We start from the raw sequence: 25,347 nt of genomic DNA on the forward strand, positions 1-25,347 counted from the left end.
AAAGTTAACAATAAATAATGGTATTAGGAATACATTTGCCTCCTGCGTGAACTGTGCATAGCTGAATAGACTGTATTTTAACGCCGGTCATATGGTGGTACTTGGAGAGCCAGCTACGTTCTCAGGTGGTACTTGGTGTAAAAAGTTTGAGAACCACTGCGCTAGAGAGTTCAGTGGGGCTTTTTGGTGGGTCTCAGGCCAGCGGATGGAAAATATGATTCCGATCACAGATTTTTGAAATATTGATATCAAAGACGAGTTACGGCGTCTTCGGCAACTTGAGCATGGCTAGGAATGACGTCTTAACACGTCTTTCGGCACTCAAAGTGTTAACAAGGCATTTGCCTAAATTCCTTGTGTGTTTTTTTTATTCTTATTATTATTATTATTTTTTATCTGAATGTTTCTTCCATTTCATTGGTTGTTTTATTCATTTTAATTGTTTTGATTCATTTAATTCTTTTTTATCTTTAACTCCTTTCATGTAGCACTTTGAGATTGTCACAAATATAAAGTGCGTTACAAATTGAATTTATTATAATTATTATGGCTGAATTGTATTTACATTTTTTTATTTATTTTTGATCCACTTTTTCTCCCCATTTTCAATTTTTTCTCCCATCCCAATTTCGTATTTCCAATTCTTCCCTCCCCTGTCTTGAACGTTGCTAGACTATGCCTCCCACTGGTCGGCTGTAGTGAGGATACAAGCCTTGTATCACGTGTCCCCTCCGGTACACGAGGAGGCAGCCTGTCGCATCTTTTCACGCTGCCCCCGATACTTCCTGTTTCCGCCGTACCGGCGTCACCCAACCGACCTGTAGGAGTCGCTGTCCACAACGTCCAATCCCCACCCACCGGTTTTCCCACCCTCTAACACTGCCAATTGTGTTAGTATGACGGCCGGCCAAGCCGGTAGCAACGCAGAGAGCTGGGCTCGATACCAGCATCTCCTGTGTTAGTGGCGAGCACCTTGCCCACTGCGCCACTCAGCCGCCCGTATTTTAATTTGTTGAATAAATCGATCAAATAAAAAAAACTTTAATTTTTTTTAAGACTGTTCCTTTCCTTGAGAGAATGTACCACCCTCATTGCAGTTGCAATAAATGTTTCTATTTGTTATTGCAATACTACTGTTTGAGTATTTCGATTTTCTTTTTGTCCCACTTCGATTGGACCCCAGAATTAGCTGTGGTTTGTGTCACTTTGGTTTGTGCTGCAACCAAGGTTGTACAGTGCGACCATTTTCGTTTAAGTAGCAGTGTGCTCCTAAAACCATGCTACTTAACCCATTCCCTGCCACCACTTTGATCATCTTATACCATTCTCTGCCAGTACTGTAAGTCTATGGAGATGTTCACCTTCTTTGCAGGGCTATAACTTTTTAAATTGTATTGCTAAATTGACATTACTATGGCCCATTCAACATCGATTATATATCGTTCAGGATGTAGGAACGTTTTACTTTTTCATTCACACATTCATACGAAAATACCGTCTAGAGTATAAATATGTTTTTATCGTTTTCTGCAGTATTTCCTAGAACGTGAGATATAGACATAAATGCATATATTAGATTATCAAATGCCGTTTGATACCGATCAACGTTATATTAAAAATGTCAACTGTACATGGTCCTAAACGTTATGACTGATCATCCGCGGGTGAACAGAGAGAGGGGGGGGGGGGGGGGGGGGGTCGTTTATAATTCCGTGACCGACGTTAAATGATTTATGTAGTATGGGTGATATATAGATCAGAGCAGTTTGTATCGAAAATGATAAAGAAAAACGCTGAAACTCACGGCAGCTATCTCGTAGCGTTGGGCGATGAGAGTGGAGCAAACAGATCCCAGTTATGTGATGTGGATCGATGCGATCCAGTTCCGGTTTGTATAATACTAATATACGCCCAAATCATGTGGATTATTGAGTTATGGCAAAGATCCATATCCACGGTGTGTGTCTTGAGTCCAGGGACGATAAACGAGTGGCCGGACGGAATAGGGAGACGCACCATATGACAAGGCTCCGTGAGTGAAATATGAATACCATGGCGAAAATATGAAATTATGATCAGAATCACGTCGTACGCCGTTATTGGCAGAATTTGCATGAACTTGAAACCCGTCGTACGACGTTATCTCCGCGGACGAGCGAGAGAGAGAGACGGAGAGTGAGAGAGAGGGGCCTGTCTTCTCTCAAACACACACACGGAGCGTTTACACAGGTTGTGTGTAAGTGCTCCGTGCCTCCGTGTGTCCCTCTCTCTCTCTCTCTCCCTCTCTATTAGAGATGCTCGATACCGATACCGATATACCGATATTGTCCAACTCTTAATTTCCGATACCGATATCAACCGATATCGATATATGCAGGGTTTCCCTCCCCCAAAAAATGGAATAATTTCAGGTAATTAACATTACATATCTCTTGTTGTGGAATTAACACAACATTATGCATACTTTTGACAATAAATTAAATCAGAATTTGTTCTTACTTGCTTGCCTGGGTAAATAAAGGTTATAGAAATGTAAAAAAATAAAAATAAAATTTGAAAACAGATACCGATATTTTCCGATATCACATTTTAATGCCGATATCGGTAGGCCGATAATATCGGACATCCCTACTCTCTATCTCTCTCTCTCCCTCGCAGGCAGTCGGGAGCACCAGCATATCACTGTAATATCTTTGCGCATGCTCCCACGCGCACGCCCATATTCCGATCCGTACAATAATAATCACAGAGGTATATATTGTCATTTGAAACAAGTTACCAATGCATTGTCCCGTGGGATTATGCCCCCCCGCGGCAAAATATATTAGTATCCCCCTAAGTCTCTCTCTATCTCTCTCTCTCTGTGCCAGTCGCAGATTGTGTGGATGACTGTCACTCAAAGTGCTTATGGTGATCCTCCTCTACCTCTCTCGTGCCCGGCGGACCCCCTCTCTCTCCACCAGGTCGGTACTATCCCTGAGGCCGGCTGTGTCACTCAGGAGGACAGGGAAACCTCCGATGTCCAGAGACGTGTCCACTACATCCCTGGTTGTCCCCGCAATGGGGGACACTATGGCTGCCGGCCGCTGGCCTATGGACAGAAAGATATTGTAAGTCACCATTAGGGATGAACCCAATAGACAATTATGTAAGACAATAATAATACAAATACATCCCGGGTTAATTTGGAATCTCACTAAATGTTGCTGTAAATATTGTTATGTAATCACTCAAGTGTTTCCTATACATAGATTTATTTCAGATAGACCCATCACAAAATAGACTTCCCAAGGTGATACAATACAGTAAAATAGTAAATAATAGTTCATCTAAAAAATACTCCTTGCAGTAGTATACAGCAGAGTTCCATTAAGCTGCCGTGACGTCAGACAGGTCATGTGAAGAGTCCACAATGCAACGCGGCTGTAATGTGGATACCTTCTAGCCACATGACCCTCCAGGCTTGGTAACACCTAGGGCGGGATCCACAAAGGGTTTGCACGGCTTTTTCCGATGCAAAGCCAGTGCATATCGCTCTGAAACTCAGTTTGCTATCCACAGAGGATGTGCAACGGGTGAAATGAGGTGGGAACTGTGTTCCATCAGCATTGCGTCTGGTGCAATTGGTGCGTATTTAAATGAGTTATATATGGGCGGAATATGTCCCCTTTCTATGCAAATGAGCCTCGTCCAAAAATGCTCCCTATCCATTTCTTGATTTCTTTTTGGAGGGGGGGGGGGGGGGGGGGGGGGGTATGTAAGCTATTTAATGTGTTCTATATTATTATTGAGGCGGACGTTATTAGGTGGAGTGGCACGCCCTCTTGGGGTTTTTGTCTTGGGGAAGAGTGGGGGCACGCGCCTGGCCTGTCTGCACGCCTGTGAGAAGTCGGTGGTTGTGTTTTTGGAGTGGAGGAGGAGGAGAGAAATAAAGGAAAACCCGTTTTGTCTCCCGTGATTTTATATTACTATAGTGTAAAAGTATAGGCGGACTATTCCTCGGTTACACAAACAAATGCAATGACGAAAGATAGTGACAAAAACACAGGATGCAATGGGCCTCATTCAACAATACTCTCTTATTATTTTTCTTATATTCTTGCTTACCTGTCTGTTAAGAGAACAATAAGAAAAGCCACCGCCACATTCATCAAGCCGTTCTTAAAGTCCAAATCTGTTCTTACCCAGATTTGTTGAATGATGAATCCCACTCATTCTAAACGGGGATGTGCGTTCTCACGCAAGTCATTTGCATACAGAGACACGCCTCACGGGCTCATTATAATACGAGAGCCGTGTGCGAACTTGGGTCTGCATTGTATGAGCGGATCCCCCGGTCGTATTCAGGCGCTGGAGCGCTTTGCGATGGATCAAAATTAGATAGGAATCAAATGTATTGTCATCATACAGCACCTATAGCTATATAGTGGTATTAATATAGTAGTAATATAATAGTAGTTGCGCGCTTCTGGCCACCTCCCGCAGTGCGCGCACACACACACACGTACTGTATACAGTACGTGCAAAATTAATCATTCCAGCAAAGTAGGCTTTGTCAATACTGAACCGACTACTGTGCGCTTGTCAAGAGCCAATCGCACAGTATAGGTTGGGAAATACTTAACGGTTAAGCAGCCACTCATCTGGTTCTGCAAATAGATCTAGAGTCTGAATATCTCTGCATAAGCCTGACTGGCAGTGCGCATACTATAGTACAGTGCATGCTCCAAGTCAGACTGCTCTCAAATCCACTCTGAAAACGGAACGCAGTGCCTGCAACGCTGGTCAAAGTCAGTTGTTTATTTATAATTGTTTTACTGTTTGCATACGAGGTGGTCCGCAAATGTTCTTGATAACAATCTACTGGTCCGCATAAACAAGAAGTTTGGAAACCACTGATATAGACAATCTCTAAATATGCGTTCTATGCTACGTATACAGTACTGTATATTTGTATGTCATGTATGGCATGATAAATGTCATGATATATATCTGTATATCTGTATGTTGTGTATGTCATAAATGTCATTATGAATTGAAAATGGGGGACCCTGATGTAAACAAGACGAAAGTATTTCTCTGGTCTGCATCCCCTTAGCAATTGTGTGTATTGAGCCATACTGTATTGTACCCATTCTGCAATCTGTTAATAAAATCTCCAATCAATCAATGGCCTGGGCGGCCAGAGCATAACTGTTCTAACAGCAATATATAATCCATTTCAGACAGAACGCATGCAATAAGTTATAATAATAAATAATAATAATAATTATTATTATTTTAAAAGTTCTGTATTTTTTAAGTCGTATTTGGGAGCAATTAACCAATGGTTTTTTTTTGATCCACTTTTTCTCCCATTTTCTATATTTTCTCCCATCCCAATTTCGTATCATCCAATTCAACCCTCCCCTGTCACGAACGCTGTTTCTTGCCTCCCACAAGCCGGCTGCAGTGAGGACTAAGTCATACATAGCACAAGTCCCCTCCGGTACTTGAGGTAACAGCAGTCGCATCTTTTCACCTGCGCAGCTCGACCTCTCAGTGTCGAGGAGTAACGCGTGGGAGGCTCACGCTGCCCCCGACACTTCCTGATTCTACTGCGCAGGCGCACCAACCGACTTGTAGGAGTCGCTTGTTCACAACGTTCGATCCCCACCCTTCAGTTTTTCCCTCCCCGTAATACGGCCAATGTGTATTACTGCGGACGACCAGCCAAACTGAAAAACAATGTGGAGAGCTGGATTCGAACACGCGAATCCTAGCGTCTCCACACTGGTGGCGAGTGCCTTAGACCACTACACCACCTAGCCGCCAGCAATTAACCAATGGTATGCTTTTTTTTTTCTTTTTTTGGTACGATTTTCTTATATGGGTAAGAGTGCTCTCGACCACTCTTAGAATTTGGTCTTGCCTGAGAGAAAAGCAACAATAAGAAAACATTGCTGAATCCCAGGTAAGAACAAAATAAGATGAAATGCTAGTTAAGAACGAAATCTGTTCTTATATCGCTTCATGCATGAGGCCCAATGTGTCATGAAAATACAAATTAAGCAAGCTCTATACATTACGAAGTAAACTAAATACAATATGAAATTAACAGAATACTAATGGTGAAAAATACGTTTATGTCTATCTATGCCTTATTTCGGGCTTGTTTTTCCCCTTCCTGATATCTGCCAACAGCGCTGTCAGGAGTGCAGACTGCTCCGTGAGCCAACTGCGCTGGAGCAGATCAGGAGCAAACTCCACACATAATGGGTGTGTCTGCGCTGGTATCTCATGTAAGGTATGCCCATAGCGCCCAGCCCTACTTCAACAGTCCAACTCAAAAGTAACATGGGTTATTTTGGAACATTCTACAGAGATGTATTCAGGAACTGCATCTTCTGTCTAACATCCACAGCCAATAACGTTACATTTGAAGGTAGTATCTGTAATGCCGTCAAAGAGTGACCTCCAAGAAAACGTGTTGTGGGTGTTGGTTTAATTTCATATAATTTTTTTTAATAAAGTTTGTACATAAAAATGCAATAAAGACATATATATACACTCCTGTAGTCTTGCGAGAGGTGCAGAAATGGGATTTGACGTCAGAGGAGACGCTCCGGTCAGTGTTTCACTACACAGACTGGAATGTGTTCCGCGACACAGATAACATTAATGTCTACACGGAAACAGTGCTGGACTATGTTTGTACTAGGGTGAAAGAAACAATCCCCACTACCAAAATGAAAGTTTACCCAAATCAAAAACCCTGGGTAGACAAATCCGTCCGTGAAGCTCTGAGAGAGCGCACCAAAGCATACAACGACGGCCTAGTGGCAGGCAACATGAATGACCACAAGGTGGCGCGACACAACGTAAGGAGGACAGTGTCAGAGGCCAAACGGCGCTACAGGGATAAAATTGAACTCCAGTTTGAACAAGCTGACTCTAGAGCTATGTGGCAGGGGCTCAAAACGATGACAGACTACAAAGGCGCCTCCCTCAAACTGAACAGTGACATCTCCTTAGCAAATGACCTCAATACCTTCTATGCGAGGTTTGATGCTGGTAATAACAACACCAGCTCACAAGCCACGGCAATGGGGGGGGGGGGGGGGGGTCGGCTGCTGATGGAGGCGCAGTGTTCAGGGTAACAGAGCATGAGGTGAGGAGGACCTTTAAAAAAGTGAATATCAGGAAGGCAGCCGGTCCGGACGGCATCCCCGGCCGCGTCCTAAAAGTCTGTGCCGACCAACTGGCCCCAGTATTCACTGACATATTTAACCTGTCCTTAGAACAGGCTGTCATCCCCACCTGCCTGAAGAAGTCCACTATTATCCCTGTACCCAAAAAATCCAAGCCTGCTTGCCTCAACGACTACCGCCCTGTAGCTCTCACCTCCATAGCCATGAAGTGCTTTGAGAAGCTAGTAAAGGGCTACATCTGCTCCTCCCTCCCCATCAACATGGACCCCCTGCAATTTGCATACCGCCCCAACAGGTCCACGGAGGACGCCATAGCCCATGTGCTGCACACAGCAGCATCACACCTGGACAAGAGGCAGGGGAACTATGTGAGAATGCTATTCATCGACTACAGCTCGGCATTCAATACCATAGTCCCCTCCATACTCATAGCCAAGCTCAGGGACCTGGGCTTGGGCTACGACCTCTGCCAGTGGGTCTTGGACTTCCTGACTGGCAGACCCCAGGTGGTGAGAGCAGGCAACTGCACCTCCTCATCCATCACCCTCAACATAGGGGCCCCCCAGGGCTGTGTTCTGAGTCCCCTCCTCTACTCCCTGTACACACACTGTATACTGTGTGGCTCAGCGGAGTAGCAATACAATCATCAAATTTGCTGACGACACAGTGGTGGTGGGCCTGATCTCTGCCAACGACGAGAGGGCCTACCTGGAAGAGGTCAAGGTCCTGGCGGGATGGTGCCAGGAAAACAGCCTCTCCCTGAACGTCAGCAAAACAAAGGAGATGATTGTGGACTTCAGGAGGTCGGGGGTCAAGGACTACAGCCCCCTCAGCATCGACGGGGCACCGGTTGAGAGAGTCAACAGCTTTAAGTACCTCGGAGCCTACATATCCGAGGACTTGACATGGACCACACACATTGACAGTGTTGTGAAGAAGGCACGACAACGCCTCTACTTCCTCAGGCGCCTAAGGAAGTTCCAAGTCAGCCAGAAGATCCTTAAGAACTTCTACTCATGTACAATAGAGAGCATCTTGACCGGCAACATCACCTCCTGGTTTGGGAATAGCACTGCACAAGACCGAAGCAGACTACAAAGAGTGACACGTTCAGCCGAACGCACAATTGGAGGGGGGCTCCCCACCCTCCAGAACATTTACAACAAGCGTTGCACGGGCAAGGCTAAGAGAATCATTAAAGACTCCAGTCACCCGAACAACTGCCTCTTTGAACTGCTGCGGTCAGGCAAGCGATACCGGAGTCTCAAGGCGAGCACAGAAAGACTCAGAAGAAGCTTCTATCCCCAGGCCATCAGGCTGCTAAACGAACAATGAATGAACACTACACAACAACAACCACCAAACGCACATAGCACACACATCCACACGCACACACTCACTTTAAACAAACACACTGTAGCACCCACTCCACACACTTTATAGCACACACCCACTTTAAACAAACACACTGTAGCACCCACTCCCCACACTTTATATTTATGGATGAAGGATTGCACTACAACCCGTACACCTTACTGTAAATTGTACCTAAAATTGTACCTCATCCCATTTCTGCTTTGCACTAGATAGTACTGTACATTAGTACACTGCATAGTATTGTGTATTGTATATTATATGGTAACTCAGAACATTGTACATATGTCTATACCGAACACTGTGACCTCATTTTTCTTCTTCTAAATTCATGCTATATTATGTTATTATGTTATTTGATACTATCTTGTCTAGCACAGTCTCTGGAGCGTAACAGTAAGAAGCATTTTGTATGAAAGTATTCTGTACTTCTGTATGACAACTATTAAAGAACTTGAACTTGAACTATATATATTTCTTTTTTGTTTCTTGTTGTCACCAGAGGTCCTAAGATATTATCACAATACTAGAGTAACCATATTGTAATATCACAATATTGTGATTTATTGCTATTTATCATCTTTTTCAACTGCGAATTATGTCTCCAAAGGAAAACTTTGTTAACACCTGCAAGCAAAATCTGTTTGATCAAATAAGATAATGTTTTCAGCCTGTTCACTTCATTCCAATATGTTTATTGCAGTAAAATGAGATTGTCAAGCTAAAAAAAAGTATACACTAACACTATCAATATAATATCGGCACGCAAAATATTGCGTTATATTGCTGTATAGATTCTTTCCCCCACCCCTACCACACGTCAGACCAAAACATAGAATGTAAACAAAGTGCACTACCAAGAGGGGCTCTGCAAGAGGTCACTGTTTGATGGCATTACAGATTCTACCTTTCATTCTTCTCAGCCCTCAACAAAAACATTGGGATATGTTCATCCAACCTTGCTGCCTCAGCTGTATTCAGGAACTACCTAGTTCATCCACAGTACTACAACATCCCAGTTTTCTGCCCCCGAGCCAAGAAAACACAGTCAAGTAAATCATTAATACTCCACGCTGACTGGCTGTGAAGCCAAGGCCTGGGACAGATAAAGCCCAATAGGAAACAATAATAGGAATGTATCTGAAGTCTGATAAATACGTCTATTATTCTAATAGGAAGCAGTGATGGACTCCCACTGAGCTAACTCTCCATATAGTTTGCTGTGTATACAAACCGAGATGATGTCAGGAGGCAATATGTCAAACAAATATAAACCACGTCTTCCAAAGAAAAAAGGGGGCCAAATATGGAAACACCACATACGCAATCAGACTGGCCAGCACATGCAGTTGCATAAAGGCTTGTTTTCCACCTCAAAAGTGGTTCTGAGATGATATCAAGGATGTGGTGTCTGGTGCCGAGTTAAGATGTGTTGTGTTTTCCACCTTCAAATTCACAATTAAAGCATGGGAGAAAAGTAACATGAGTGAAATAATTTTACATGTGTGGCACGTGTTTTGGATTCCTGTGCCGGTCAGCATCGCTGTATAGAATACATATGTTAAATATTATATGTTAAAAGGTGTTGCGTTGTCTGCCAAGATCGCTGTACAGTGTTTTTGAGATCAATATTAAATTTTTTCGCCATGGCATTCATAATTCATCCAGCCAACCCCCGATGCCCTAGCTTGACCCTAGATTGACTGCAACGGCTCAATACCGCCGCCTGGTGGATGGTCGGGCGAGTTACACTCTCGCAAAACCATCGGTGCATCGATGAAATTCCTCCGGCAGTCACATCTCGCTACGGGACTCCTGACAGACACTATAGTACATATGGATCGCTTTCTAAACTTAATAATCGATATGATTTCGGCGTTTATTGCGCCATACAAACCGGAAATGGACCTAGGCGATCGGCGTCGAATAATTGGGATCTTTCACCGCCAGTCTCATCGGCCCACGGTAAGGGGAATATAACGTTATTTTCAGCCCGATTGTTTATTAATTTCACTGCAAACCATCTGATCAATATATCACCCATACTACATAAAGCCGTTACTGATGATCAAGGAATTATAAACGACCCCCCCCCTTTCCTTCACGCATTAAGAAGCATAATGTATACCGATCATATACATTTGAATTTTTTAATATAGCGTGTATGGGAAAGAAACGACAATCGATAATCTATCATATGCGTTTGGGCCTATATAGCGTTTTTGGAATTACAGCAGAAAAGATTAAAAACATACTTATATTCTCGAAGGTATTAACACAACAATGTATGAATGAAAAAGTATAACGTTCCCACATCCTGAACGATAGATAATAGATGTTGAATGGGCCATAGTAATGTCAATATAGCAATAACATTTAAAAGTTATAGCCCTGCAAAGAAGGTAAACATCTCCATTGGCTTTTAACGGTGGCAGAGAGGGGTATGAGATGGGCACAATGCCCGGCGGTCAATGTGTTAAGCCATACATCCCTGGCCCTGTTGTGACTATTTAGTGTATTTATTGTATTGCATTGACTTGTGCATTTTCTATGTGTCTGTTTCTTTATACTGTAAAGCCCTTTGGTGCAACTTTGGTTGATTTTAAATGCGCTATATAAATAAAGGTGACCTTATCTAGTATGTATTCATGTGAGGTAATGTGCAGACTGGCAACACATTTCCCTTGAAGGACAATAAGGAATATATCCATCTGATGAATGAATGAAACAATGAACATACATCATGACTGCACGTGCGAGTGTGCAGCTCCCCATGTGAGTGTGTGTGTGTGTGTGTGTGTGTGTGTGTGTGTGTGTGTGTGTGTGTGTGTGTGTGTGTGTGTGTGTGCGTGCTGAAGCTGCTGGTCTTACACAGCGTGTTGAGGAGGCTGCTCTTCCCTGCATTGGTGGCTCCTGCGATGACCACCTGAACTCCACTCCGTAACCTCTCACCCCTCCTCTCGTCCTTCAGGTGCCTCTCTATCTCTGCCTGCAGGTCACACACTGAGCTGTCCACTGGGGGGGGGGGGGGGGGGGGGGGGAGGGGGAGAGAGAGAGAGAGAGAGATTGAGAGAGAGAGAGAACAGGACATGACATAGGGTTCAACTTCAGCTTCAATGTTTGTTCAAGGAATCCCTGGTCTCTAAAAAGGAGGCCTGTTGCTACATGTCCTCATGGAGACATTCTTCAGTCCAGAAAAGAGATAATGAGTCAATTAAGCTTTGCCCTTGAAACACGGGTTCATGTCCAAACATATCAGTACTCTCGTCAAATCAGGGGGATGCCCGAAACAGCCTTGTGCTCCCGGGTCCTGAGTGAATAGAATAGAAATACTTTAATCATCCCGAGGGAAATTCGGCACTACAAATCTCTCACAGTAAACATTTAGGTAGACAGAACAAACTAATAAAAATAACAAAAAAAATTGCCTAAGAATAAAGAATAAAATAAGCCTAACAATAAGATAATAATAATAAAGTACGGTCCGGGATTCACATTTCCTATGTTATGTATATACATTCTAGTATAAAATATACAGTAAAAATATACATAAGTGTACAGTAAGTGTAATACTAATATTGAACAATGTTGTTTTAAAAGTAAAAGTCCAGGAAGATGGTAACTGTCACCCTGTGCTCAGTGATGCAGTGAGGCACAGTGATGCATTGTAAAGTCTGATGGCTGTCGGAATGGAGGACTTCCTGTGCCGTTCAGTGCTACATCTTGGGAGTGTTAGTCTAGCACTGAACATGCTCCTCCTGTCAGCCAAGTCTGTGTATAGTGGGTGGGAGGGGAACTAATATCTTATCAGATTGTAGACATCAAGACATCAAAAACCTTTTTCCCTCTCAACTGTGGGAAACAATGTGTCCAGTTTGGAGCGACTCCAAATATCAATTTCACGTATTTGGTTAAATAGGCTATGTTATGCAAATTTGAATAATGCCTTGACGTTTTTTGTTGGTGATCTCCCACCCTACATCACAGCATTGCTGGATTGGAGCTCGGGACCTTATCATACTCGCTCTGGTGATTGGTTTACAAATTTATTTTTGTATTTATTATGTTATTATTATGTATTTCTCAACATCATTGTAAATGAGAGCTTGCTCTCAATGATCCTTCCAGATTAAATAAAGATTGAATGATATTGGTTATGGATGTGTCGCCATGCCCAAGGCCAGGCTGAAAAGAAAAAGAGCTGGAATATGAACAGAAAGAAACAAACCAACAGAGACCCCCTGTGCTCGATCTGATCTGGATCAGTTGCCCGGAAAAATTTAATATTCAAAATAAGGGAAATGGCAAGTAAATAATTATCTTCTTTAAGCCAATATCCTAGTTGGGACATCGCTGCCACAGAGCGGCCAGATTCCAGGGGGGCTGGTCAGTTAGATCAAGCAAACTGCATTATACATATACTGTAGCAAGGTGTCTCTGGGAAATACAGATGTATACACTGTTATGTTTTGGTTTTATTCATAGTTGTAAGCAGACTTGGAGGGGGGGGGGGCTGGAATGTCACTTCTGCAGTCTATTATGGTTGCTGACTCTACTAGGGTATAAGCCAGGCATTCCGTGCCACCAAAACAAACATCTGTTCCCAGTCTTTATTGTGTTAAATACCACAGGATCACAAGCTTCTGAAGCCACTGCCAATTCCAGAAGGCAGGCGTCCCGAGGGGAGGTCCTTTCCCTGCACACGCACTCACATAGAAACACACGTTCTGACACATACACATAAACACACACGCTCACACACATACACTCGCACAAACGCACACCTTATCCACTTGCTCCAACACACACAGAGGCACGCACACAAGCACACCTTATCCACTTGATAAAACACACACACACGCGTGTGCGCACACACACATGCACAAACACACACACACAGATACACTAGCACAAACAAAGACACACCTTATCCACTTATCAACACACACACACGCACTTGCCATCCATGTGGGTACACAGACTCATAGGCACACACGCTGACACACAGATACACACGCTGACACACACACACGCTGACACACACACACACACACACACACACACACACACACACACACACACACACACACACACACACACACACACACACACACACACACACACACACACACACACACACACACACACACACACACACACACACACACACACACACACACACACACACACACACACACACACACACACACACACACACACACACACACACACACACACACAGTGGCCCTGGGAAACACAGGTTTGGGTCTCTTTAAGACAACACTGCTGACACCAGTGCTCCCGTGGACAACCATGGCAGGTCTTGGCTTTGAAGGCAAGACGAATGTCCTCCTGTGTCCCCACGGCCTTCTCCCCATGCTTCCTAAAGGAAACTGTCTCTTCAGCAGTTTGATCTGCCTCTCCTTACAGCACGACCAACTCTCTCGCTGGCTAGTCCAAGATCCAAACAGGAAGGCTAAGCCCCCCGCCTGTGGTCCCTGCAGAGAAAGACCCCCTCCACCCCCAAAACACACACATACACGTGCACAAACACGTGTCCTCACACCCCCCCATATCTATTAGAACTCTTTGGCACACACACACAGCCATGTTTGCATGCATTGTGGAAACATTCCATAGATTTACATACAGCCTTCTAGTCTTCCCTCCTTACCCTAACCGTAAGCATAACCATTACATGCCTAACCCTAGACATAACCTAATGCTAAACTTAATCTGACCAACCATACCCATAACCAACCATACCACTGACCAACCATACCCCTGACCAACCATACCCCTAACCAACCATACCCCTGACCAACCATACCCCTGACCAACCATACCCCTAACCAACCATACCCCTAACCAACCATACCCCTGACCAACCATACCCCTGACCAACCATACCCCTAACCAACCATACCCCTGACCAACCATACCCCTGACCAACCATACCCCTAACCAACCGTACCCCTAACCAACCGTACCACTAACCAACCATACCCCTAACCAACCATACCCCTGACCAACCATACCCCTAACCAACCATACCCCTGACCCTATAATACAGTTGCTCTTTTAACTTGTGGGGACCTGCCAATGTCTCCACAACGAAAAAACAAATCTTATTTTAATCACATAAGGCATCACATTTGGTCCCCACAACAGTAGACAAAGAGGCCACACACACACACATATATATATGATAGACCTGGGGTGGGTGGGTCGATTTGATTGAAGTTTGATTGACATCGTAAAGTACCTGTACAAGTTTTGTCCAGATGGGGGAGGTGTTTGGTGTTCACCCTCATTCACAAGTGCAGAGTGACGCAACTCATGAATCAGGGACTTTTTACAGGAAGAGAAAACAATGGATTTCTTAAGACGTATATAAAAATACCAGAGTGATAAATAAGGCTGAGACGATATGCCATTTGGAAGAATCGATAAATTGGGACCAAATTATCAATAAATATCTATATTTTTATTAGTATTTTGTATTAGTATTAGTATTTTTTTTTTATTATTTAAACAACAAATGTATGTTTATTTTGCAGCAATTCTTTGTTGTTGCCGCCATCTTTAGTGTTACAGATTTCCCCATTCAAAACTACCAGTGATCCTTCTCATTTTATAGTCGGTGGTCTCTGGATGTGATGGAGGAGTGCACTGCATATTGAATGCACAGTGCAGAGTTGCAATTCAACTGAATTTACATGAAATGGGGATGTTTTAACTAAAACATGACACAAGACCTAGTATTTTAGTATAGTATAAAGTATTAAAAAATATATATATTAAAATGTTTAGATTTTTTTTTACATAAATTATGCAAATATATCGATATGTGATGTCACTTATCGATATCACCAAATTATCGATAATTATCTATATATCGATAAGTGCTCTCAGCCTTAGTGATAAATAAATGAGAACTAGGTGCAGACAAAAGGAGTTTCCAGATCAATGTTTTGATCCCAATATGAAGATCTGATCACATGTTTACATCATCCATGAGGACGATCTGCGTGTACTGAAATGTTGATCTGTGGTGAAAATAATAAGACACCTCACAGAGAGAGGATTCTATTCATCATTTATTCAACAGAGAGTGGACATACCTTGATTTAAGACCCCGTCCTCAATGAGCTCATCCTCACTGAAGTCTATGAAGGCTTCGACATGGGCAAGGCACTGTGGGAGAGCAATACAAGATTTATTTTCTCTCTCTCTCTGTCACACACAATACAATCGCATACATAGCCTCCACACAAATATGAAAAATTCAGGTGATGTATTTCTCAAACATTAGTGCAAAACTCACTCACACACACACACACACACACACGCACACACACACACACACACACACACAAAAGGGGGCGTGGCTATGTGTGTGTGTCCTTGCCCAATGATCAAGCTTTCCACAAAGTTTGGCCATGTTAACGTGAATGTTTAAGACTTCTAAGACGTTGTTTTCTTTAAGATAGGAGTTTATTTGGACTGAGACTATTATTTGCAATATTTTACTGATAAATGGTAGATTTGATATTGGTCTGTGGTTTGCTACTGTGTTGTTATCCAATTTAGCTTTCTTTAATAGAGGCTTTACAACAGCTGTTTTAAAGGCATCTGGGAAGTTTTAAGGGATGTGTTTATAATGTCCAGGACCGGACTGGAGACGCTATCAAACACTCGCTTAAAGAATTTTGTGGGGATAGGATCAATATCTTAGGTTGTGGAGTTTGCTTCTGAGACAGTTTTATACAGTTTGCTTAGTGTGATGCATGTAAAGTTACTCACGGTTACATTGCATACTCTACTGAGATCTGTTTCATCTCCACCTCCACTAGTAATGATACTAGCTTTGATTGAAGTTATTTTGTTCTAAAAAAACTGAGCAAATTCCTCACATTTAGCTGTTGAGGAGGGTGGGGGGGCAGAGACAGTTGATCGATAGTGGAGAAAAGGACTCTGGAATTTCCGGCATTTTCTGTGATAATTAGGGATGTCCCGATCACGTTTTTTTGCTCCCGATCCGATCCCCATCATGTGATTTTGAGTATCTACCGATACCAATATTTCCCGATCCGATAAAAAAAAAAAAAAAAAATGTATTTCTTTTTTTATTCAACAAACATGACCATGCTCACGTCTTAAACTCATACTGAGGCCTTAGTTTTGGTTTTAAATTGCATATCATCATTCATTTATTTATTGTCACACAGAGCAGAAGAATTTTGCCAAAACAAACCAATAGTATCCAGCCGCAGAACGGCAGACCAGCCACACTCTCAGACCCAAACGCATTTCCTTTGATTTAATTATACATCAAATGATTTATGAAGTTAACTTTTCACCTGGATAACGTCAACATTCAGGGTGAATATAATGTGAGAAATTGGGATACAAAAAAAAAAAAAAAAAATGATTTGGGTCTGAGAGTGTGGCTGGTCTGCCGTTCTGCAGCTGGATACTATTGGTTTGTTTTGGCAAAAAATAATTATTTGACAATAAATAAATTAATGATGATATGCAATTTAAAACCAAAACTAAGGCATCAGTATGAGTTTAAGACGTGAACATGGTCATGTTTGTTGAATAAAAAAAAATTAAAAAAAAATGCATTTCTTTTGCCGATCCTGATCTTCGGAAAATCACGTGATCGGCCCCGATCACGTGATCGGATCGGGACATCCATAGTGATAATATTGGAAAAATAATCTTGCCTGGCTAGTCGGATGGTTCTGTTATAGGCAGTTAAAGCATCTTTGTAGATATCCCAGCAGATAGTGCTGGCCCAGTGCCACAGTGTGTAAGGCTTACTGTACATACAGTAGCAGGTAAATGTATTCCCACACTATACCACCCAATATATATATATATATAAATATATATTGTATACTACCCAAATAATTTAAACTATGGCTCAATCTCAGTTCACTGGACACATTTTATTTGCTTAAAGTACTCTGGTGAAATCGTATTTCTGGGAGGCATCTGCCATATTACTTGTGTTTTTGATGTCCGAGTCTGAATACAGGATGTAGAGATGCAGAAAAACACAGCATAGAGATCAGTATCTTGAGTGACAGCGTGGAACTCCACACCAGAAACACACCAGGACTATACGGTCGCACAACAACAGGAAACCTCAGCTTCCCAGAACTTGATCCATCCACAACACACAGTACAAAGCCACCTGTGAGGAGAAAATATAGCAGCATTGTCTAAGTGTCATATTAGTGAGCGTGTCTGACCTATACCTACCGTATAGAACAATACACAAGGTGTCTCCCCCCCTCCCAAAAGAAACACAGTGTTCCTAAAAATAGAGAGGGTTCCTCTGAATTACTGATCAAAATAAACTTCCAAAGGAAACTAAATTAACAGCTCAACTGATCAAGGTTTCCAGCGAGAAAACATCTTGGACCGCTGGCTCAGTATGGATGCCAAAGTTGTGCACTGCAAAAAAAGGCAAGCTTAGCAAGCGATTGTGCTTATTTCAAGTTATGTTGTCTATTGTTAAGACAAATGTACTTACTGCACTGGCAGATTATTTAGCTTGTTTCAAGAACTGTACTTGTTTCAGGATGATGTAACTAGTTTTAAGACATGTTCTCCAAATAAGTATGATTATCTTAAAACAAGTTTCTTGTTTGAATATACTTTTGCCGGACCCAGAGGGCCGGCCTACAATAGCGAATGTCCCTGACTGACTGCTCATTGTTGAAACACGCATGCATGCTGTGGGTCCGGCAAGAAAATGTCTTAAAACTAATTAAATATCATCCTGAAACTAGCTAAATAATCTGTCAGTGCAGTAAGCACAACATAAATTGAAATATGCACAAAAAGGGCTTAATACTAATCATTTAAAAAGTAAAAATTGCTTGGTAAGCTTGCCTTTTTTTGCAGTGTACAGGATCCGACACATTGTTGGTCTTTATCCACAACACACTTCCAAGTATAGCAAGGGTAATGAGAGAACAGCCATTGTCTAAACGTCAAATTACTGAACATGGACTTAGATGTAGTGCCGAACAGGTCTTTCCAAAACACGTCTTCATCTTCTGCATCTTCGTAGAAATCTTCCCCCTAGAGGCAAAGTCTCTGAATGGCTACGTGCAGCTTTCCGCAGGAAGGTCCTAATTAACAGCTCAACAATGCCAACAAGCAAGTCATTTGTGATAAGCTGCGACCGATTTGGTTCTGCTGCTTTAATGTGCTTCGACCTGAGCACTGTAGCCAATATCCTTATGCAGTTATCTAGTGTGAGAGTTGTAGAATTACACAGATAGCCTAGGCAGAGCAGAGGACAGAATTTTCCAAAAGGTCAAAATGGCATGCATGTTCCTGTTGCAAGGTTGTAGACAAAGGATAGCTTTATATGTGTACGAAGTCTTGAGCGAATCGGACATAAAGTGTACGAGTTATGGCTTTTCACTATTTTACCTTTTGACTTTTGATTATAGCGCCACATCTGACTAATTGGTGTGTTATTTGGCGCGATGCATTGGCACACAAATATCGACCAACTGCTGGTTGCAGTTTAAAAAAAAAGTCCCCCAATCCTCGCCGTGAATGATGATGTCATCGATATAGGCCGCTGCATACTCTCTGTTGGGTCGGAGGATCTGGTCCATCAGTCTCTGAAACGTGGCGGGTGCGCCGTGTAGTTCAAAGGGGAGAACAACATAGTGGAACAACCCATCTGGAACGCAGTTTTCTCCCTATCATCGGAAGCTAGGGGGACCTGCCAGTAGCCTTTGGTGAGGTCTAGGGTTGTTATAAACCTCGCCTTTCCTAGCCTTTAGGCTCGCCCCCTCGATAGATGCCTTCAAATCGAGGCTCAAAACCCACTTCTACCTACTAGCCTTTCCCGTTCACTGACTCATGCCCTGTTTTCCTATGTGTTTGCCTGTGTGCCCTCCCATAAAACGGAGTGTGATTCTTGTCTTTATGTATCTATGTGTACCTACCCTCTGTACAGCACTTGACATGCGTCATGTGAAATGTGCTATATAAATAAATCTGATTGATTGATTGATGATGTTCCACCAAACTCCTGTGCGGTGATGGCTGGTGTTCCCAGGCTTCCTTGGCTATATCTAGCATCCCCCTAGGCCTTCTCCCATACAACAGTTCAAAGGGGGAGAATCCTGTGGATGCCTGGGGAACATCCCTGATGGAGAACATCAAGTAGGGGAGAAGCTGGTCCCAGCCAAATCCTTCATTATTTTAGACATGAACAGAGTGCCTTGGTCTGTAAAAATTTAGTCCGTAATTCCCACTCTAGTGATTAAGAACATGAGCTCCCAGGCTATACCTTTTGTGGCCATGGTGCAGAGTAGGATGGCCTTGGGGTACCGGGTGGCATAGTCCATAATCACCAGGATGTATTTATGGCCCCTGGCGCTGCGGGGCAGGGGTCCCACAAGGTCCATCCCAATCCTGCTAAAGGGAACAGAGATGATAGGCAGGGAAATCAACGGGTTGTACAGTCAGTCGTGGAGCTACCAGCTGACATTCGGGGCAGGACCGACAGTAATCCTCCATGGCTCTTTTCATCCCCGGCCAGGAAAATCTGGCCTTGATCCGGTCCAGGGTTTTCTCGACCCCCAAGTGAGTCCCTAGCAAGTGTGAGTGTGCTAGTCGTAACACTGTGTTTTTTTTTTTGATCCACTTTCTCTCCCATTTTCTATATTTTCTCCCATCCCAATTTCGTATCATCCAATTCAACCCTCCCCTGTCACGAACGCTGTTTCTTGCCTCCCACAAGCCGGCTGCAGTGTGGACTAAGTCATACAGTACATAGCACAAGTCCCCTCCGGTACTTGAGGTAACAGCAGTCGCATCTTTTCACCTGCGCAGCTCGATCCCTCAGTGGCGAGGAGTAACGCGTGGGAGGCTCACGCTGCCCCCGACACTTCCTGATTCTACTGCGCAGGCGCACCAACCGACCTGTAGGAGTCGCTGTCCACAACGCCCGATCCCCACCCATCAGTTTCCCACCCCCTAATACGGCCAATGTGTATTAGTACGGACGACCAGCTAAACTGAAAGCAAATGTGGAGCGCTGGGCTCGAACAGGCAAGCCCAGCGTCTCCAGATTTCGTGGCGAGCGCCTTGCCCACTACGCCACGTAGCCGCCCGTCGTAACACTGTGTTTATGTGTGGTCGGGGTACCAACAGTAATTCTTGAATTATCCCCCCTTGTTTCACAACTTGGTATAACAAAGTATTTTTGATGGCAAAATATGGAAACATTAACTCTCCTACCCCGTCCATTTTCTTACCATCGACCACGGCTACCTGTCATAGTGCTGGGGCCAGGTTCTCATCCTCCAGCTGGGCGGTGCCGAATCGTCCAGTCAGTTGTGGTGGCAAGGGTGGGGTTTCATCGTTAAGGTTACCGGGGAACAGATCTCCCCAGACTGGCTCATCCTCGTCATGGAGTGGTGACTCCTCTCCTCCGCTGTCGACTGCTGGAGTGTTGTCCTCTGCTGGGCCAGCGGCAGGATCCCCCTCGTCGTTGTCCTCGCTGACAGGGCTGGAGTCTTCCTCTGGCAGGGGGTCGGTAGGTGTGGGGGTCCACCTCGTGTAACCCGCACATCCGGGTCCTTCGTGCCCGGGCTCTGGTCGGCGTGGTGGTGGTCACTGTTCTGGGGGGCAGACGTCGTTCGGCCGCCAAACTCTCCCATAGCGGTCGGAAACAATGCACAGTCGGTCCCGATTAACACTGATACCGGTAGGTTTTCTACTACACCTACGGTCGTTGTACACTTTCCCCGGGTGGATGTTAGTTCGATGGTGGCGGTCGGATATTGTTTAGTCTCACCGTGCACACATGTGACTCCCACTGTTTTTCTCAGGGGGGGACCGTCCACCAACTCTGGTTTTACGAGCATCACAGTGCTCCCTGAGTCTAACAGTGTGGTTGTGTCGTGGTGATGAGCTCTTACTGGTGTGAGAGTGGATGCATTTGTTTCCTCTGCCCAACAGGCGGTTGCAAGTGCACACGGTCAGGGCGGGTGTTGTTCAGATGCTGAGGGCATTGACACATCATTCCTATATGGACAGTTTCTGGAAATATGGCCCTCCTCGCCACAATTGAAACAGCTTCTTCTTTCATTATACATTACAGGTTGTCGGGTGTGTGGGGCGGGTTGAGGTAACTGGGTGTTTCATGTCACTTACCCTTCTCTTTCAGCCGGTTGGGGGGCCCGGTTTCGGACGCTTGATAAACCTCCATTCCCTCTATGACCTCGTCAAAACATTTTGGTTTTGTTTGGCTAATGGTTTTACGTGCGTCGGCAGGTAGGGCACATGAATATCTATCCATTGCCATTCGTTCGATTGGTGAAATGTTCCGGGGCTCCGCTAATAGCCAGTTGTTCGCTAGCCGTAACAAGTCATGTTGTTGTTCTCTGGGGGACAAGGTCCCATCATATGACCAATCATGATACCGCTGAGAGCGAGTGAGAAATGTAATCCCTGAACGTCGCAGTATTTTTTTTTTTTAGAAAATCATACGTCGTATCCTCCAGCGGTGTCATGATACACTGTCTGGGCTAGCCCAGATAAGAATGGGGCCAACAAACTAACCCACTGTTCTACTGTCCAGTTTTCCCGTTCAGCGGTGCGTTCAAACGCCGATAAGTAGCTTTCAATGTCATCCTCACTATTTAGTTTGACCAGGAAGCGGCCGGGGTTGATATTGCCCGGCTGCCTTTCAGCTCTGTGGGTCTCTGCGCGGAGTAGTGAATCGAGCGCTTCTAACCTCCATTTCTCTGCGGTCTCCCGTGTCTCATTCAGTATAGTATAGTGTCATGGCGTGCCTGGGTATCACGCATTGCTTCCTCATGACGTTGCTGATTCAACTGTTGCTGGGTTTCGCTGTAGCGTGCCCACTCTTGGAACAATGCCTTGACATCGACTGGAGTTGCCATTGCTCTTGTGTTTGTTTTTTGCCCAAAGAACGCTGCTCGCATCCTCCAAACCAAACTCTGTATAACAATCTCTCTCTCTCTGCTCTCTGCTCCTTCCTCACCTCCACTCCACCTTTCTCTGTCTCTCCTCGGGCTTTAAACTATGGGTGTCTCTGTGTGTGTGTGTGTGTGTGTGTGTGTGTGTGTGGGATGTGGGTGATCACGTGGTGCACAGGTGTGTTCCATCAGTCCTAATCACCTCCCTAATTGACTCTCCTCTGCCCGTGGCAGTAGTATCTCCCTTCCTCCATGTAGCCATGGGACGGGGGATGATATCTGCCACAGTATGTATTTTTTGGCCGATTTTCAGACAATAGGGCTAGGGCTTACATAATGTTGATGTGTTCCTTTAACTTGCCTAGTTAAAACACATACAATGCTATAAAATATTCACACAGGAAATGGCTGTTTGAAAACCGAATTAGTGAAGGTAGACCTACAATACAGTACAGAGCCGTGTTCACAAAACACAGTAGATCTTGTCCAAAATAAATAAAAGACTGCAGATGGCCACTGTGAACCTTCCTCAGGAAACTCAGCGTTAACAGCTCAACTGGACATGGACTCAACGTTAACAGCTCAGCTGGACAAGGTGTCTCAAGAGAACACTTCTACAACATTGGCGCTCAAAGCACTGGGCGCATACCCACCAAGCTTCCCCGAAATGCAACAGAGAGGGAGGGAGGGAGGGAGAGAGGGAGTGGGGAAGGCATTCTGGTATCTTGGTTTGCTGGTACATGTGCAACAAATGCAGCACTCACAGTACATACACAAAACAAACCTTCTTACTGTCTTTTTACTATTGTGTACTTTGCTACTATGTCTATACTACTATGCTACTATGTCTATACTACTATGCTAATATGTCTATACTACTATGCACTCAGAGTGAAGCACACAAGTTCGACACTGTTAGACAAACAATCCCACTGACCCTTAGCTGCCAGAGGTGTTCCCCTCCTGCTGACCTGTTGTTCACAATTTGTAAGTTGCTTATAAAAGCGTCAGCTAAATGACTAAATGTAAATGTACACACACTCTGGTTAGGGGTATACTCTTTGACACACTTGACATAGAATATGACCAGCTTGTGGGGTTGAGAATATCTCTCTACAGTATATTCCTTATATCTATATTCCCTAGTGAAATATGTGATTGTGTTGTAAAATAAGATAAATACACAAGTAAATAAAACAAAATAAAATAAAATGATATACTATGATGTAGAGAGGTTATATAGTAACATATATGTATATTTGCGATATGTAAATATCATACTGTAGTAAATTGTATAATTGATTTTCTTTTGTCTTTTCAAATGTTTTTTTTATCAGTTTCTTTTTTTATCTGGTGTGGGGGGCATGCATGTGTATAAGTACCGTATGCATTTTGTGTAAATAAAAACAACCAAAACATTTTATAATAATAGTAAAGAAATAAATGTCCTTCTTTCCTTTGCTGTCCTCCTAAAACCCATCTCTGTCTTAAGCTAGAGATGCGCAATATATTTTATCAGTTTTATTTGTTGTTTTTGCCTTGCTTTTGTTGTTCAAAATAAAAAAATAAAAAAGTCCATTGTTTTCATGTATTGTTACTTTCAGCATGTACAAAATTAGAGTACCGTTATTATTTTATTTAAATATTTCACACACAAAATCCTATCAATCTTCAGTAGATATTGGTTATCGGCCAGCGATCAATATTTTCATACCGGTGCATCCCCCACCTGAGAAACATAAACTAAATATTGAGCGAGTGCTTTTCAGGGAAAGTCTGACCTTCAGTCATCTGGGGTCACTGGCGCGGCCACGCTGCAGGGCAGGACAGAGCTCTCTTTCCAAAACAATGCATTTATAGAAATCTTGTCAAAAATAGAGACAGGCAGCTAGCAGCCTTCCTCAGGAAGGTTCATGTTAACACCTCAACCAGACGAGGTTTCTCCGGAGACGGGTTCTCAGGTCTGGTGCCAAGGCAGTCTGCTGTAGGGTCAAGCGCGAGGTCAAGGTGAACTTTATCACACCAAAAGTGAGAAATTCTGGAATTTCCCTTTTTGGGATAATACAGTTCACCTTCACCTACAGTACAGCACACTGCCTTGGTGATCTGCATTCCTGAGGAATGTTCAAGCACAATAGCAGTATAGGCCTGTATGTATCTATCTATAGGCCTGTGTGTATCTATCTATAGGCCTGTATCCGTCTTCATCTAGGGTCACTGAACTCATTCAATGTTATGATGTGAAAGGTGAAACTGGTCCTAGATCCTCGAAGACACTTACTGTATCTGGTATGGATCTGCCAATTTTTTATTATGGTTTAGGCTCTTACATGATTTGTCGATTAATTAGTCGATTTGGTCTGAGACTGAATTACTTATTTCTTGTCAAATAAAAAAATTAAAAGCACATCCCTGGTAAGTAGTGTACTAGACTTAACCTATTGTACAGATTTGTCGATCAAATCAACTAATAGATTAGTTGAATAAAGTCCTATGACTATAGATAGGCCTAGAGGAGCTGTCGCACCACCATGAAGAATTCCATCTTAGCTTCTGCCCGATTACTTCTTGTGTTGTGTGTTTTAAAGATTTGTTTTTAATACAGGATATAAATACTGAAACTAAATACTAACATATACAGTGTTTTCCACACGCACTAATATAGATTTCCCAAACTGATAAAATAACATTAACTGTGATCCTTGTGCTGCTTACTGTACACAGTCCTGCTCGACTCTGCTTCCCTTGGCTGCAGCAGACTCCTACCAACACTAAGAACTAGGGCCGTCCTC

General features: G+C 43.5%; 1 protein-coding gene across 1 annotated transcript in view; it reads right to left on the minus strand.

The window, feature by feature from the left end:
- The window catches only part of gtpbp3 (GTP binding protein 3, mitochondrial), a gene marked incomplete at its 5' end in the record, with an annotated part of 77,182 nt that overhangs the window by 22,292 nt on the left and 29,543 nt on the right, over positions 1 to 25,347 (minus strand). The window contains 3 exons of the mRNA XM_084311224.1: positions 2,926 to 3,091; positions 11,436 to 11,579; positions 15,689 to 15,761. Of these exons, the coding sequence (XP_084167350.1) occupies positions 2,926 to 3,091; positions 11,436 to 11,579; positions 15,689 to 15,761 (383 nt within the window). The remainder of the gene's footprint in view (positions 1 to 2,925; positions 3,092 to 11,435; positions 11,580 to 15,688; positions 15,762 to 25,347) is intronic.

This window comes from Notolepis coatsorum, assembly GCF_963971535.1.
Source record: "Notolepis coatsorum genome assembly, chromosome: 3".
NCBI classification, from domain to species: Eukaryota; Metazoa; Chordata; class Actinopteri; order Aulopiformes; family Paralepididae; genus Notolepis; species Notolepis coatsorum.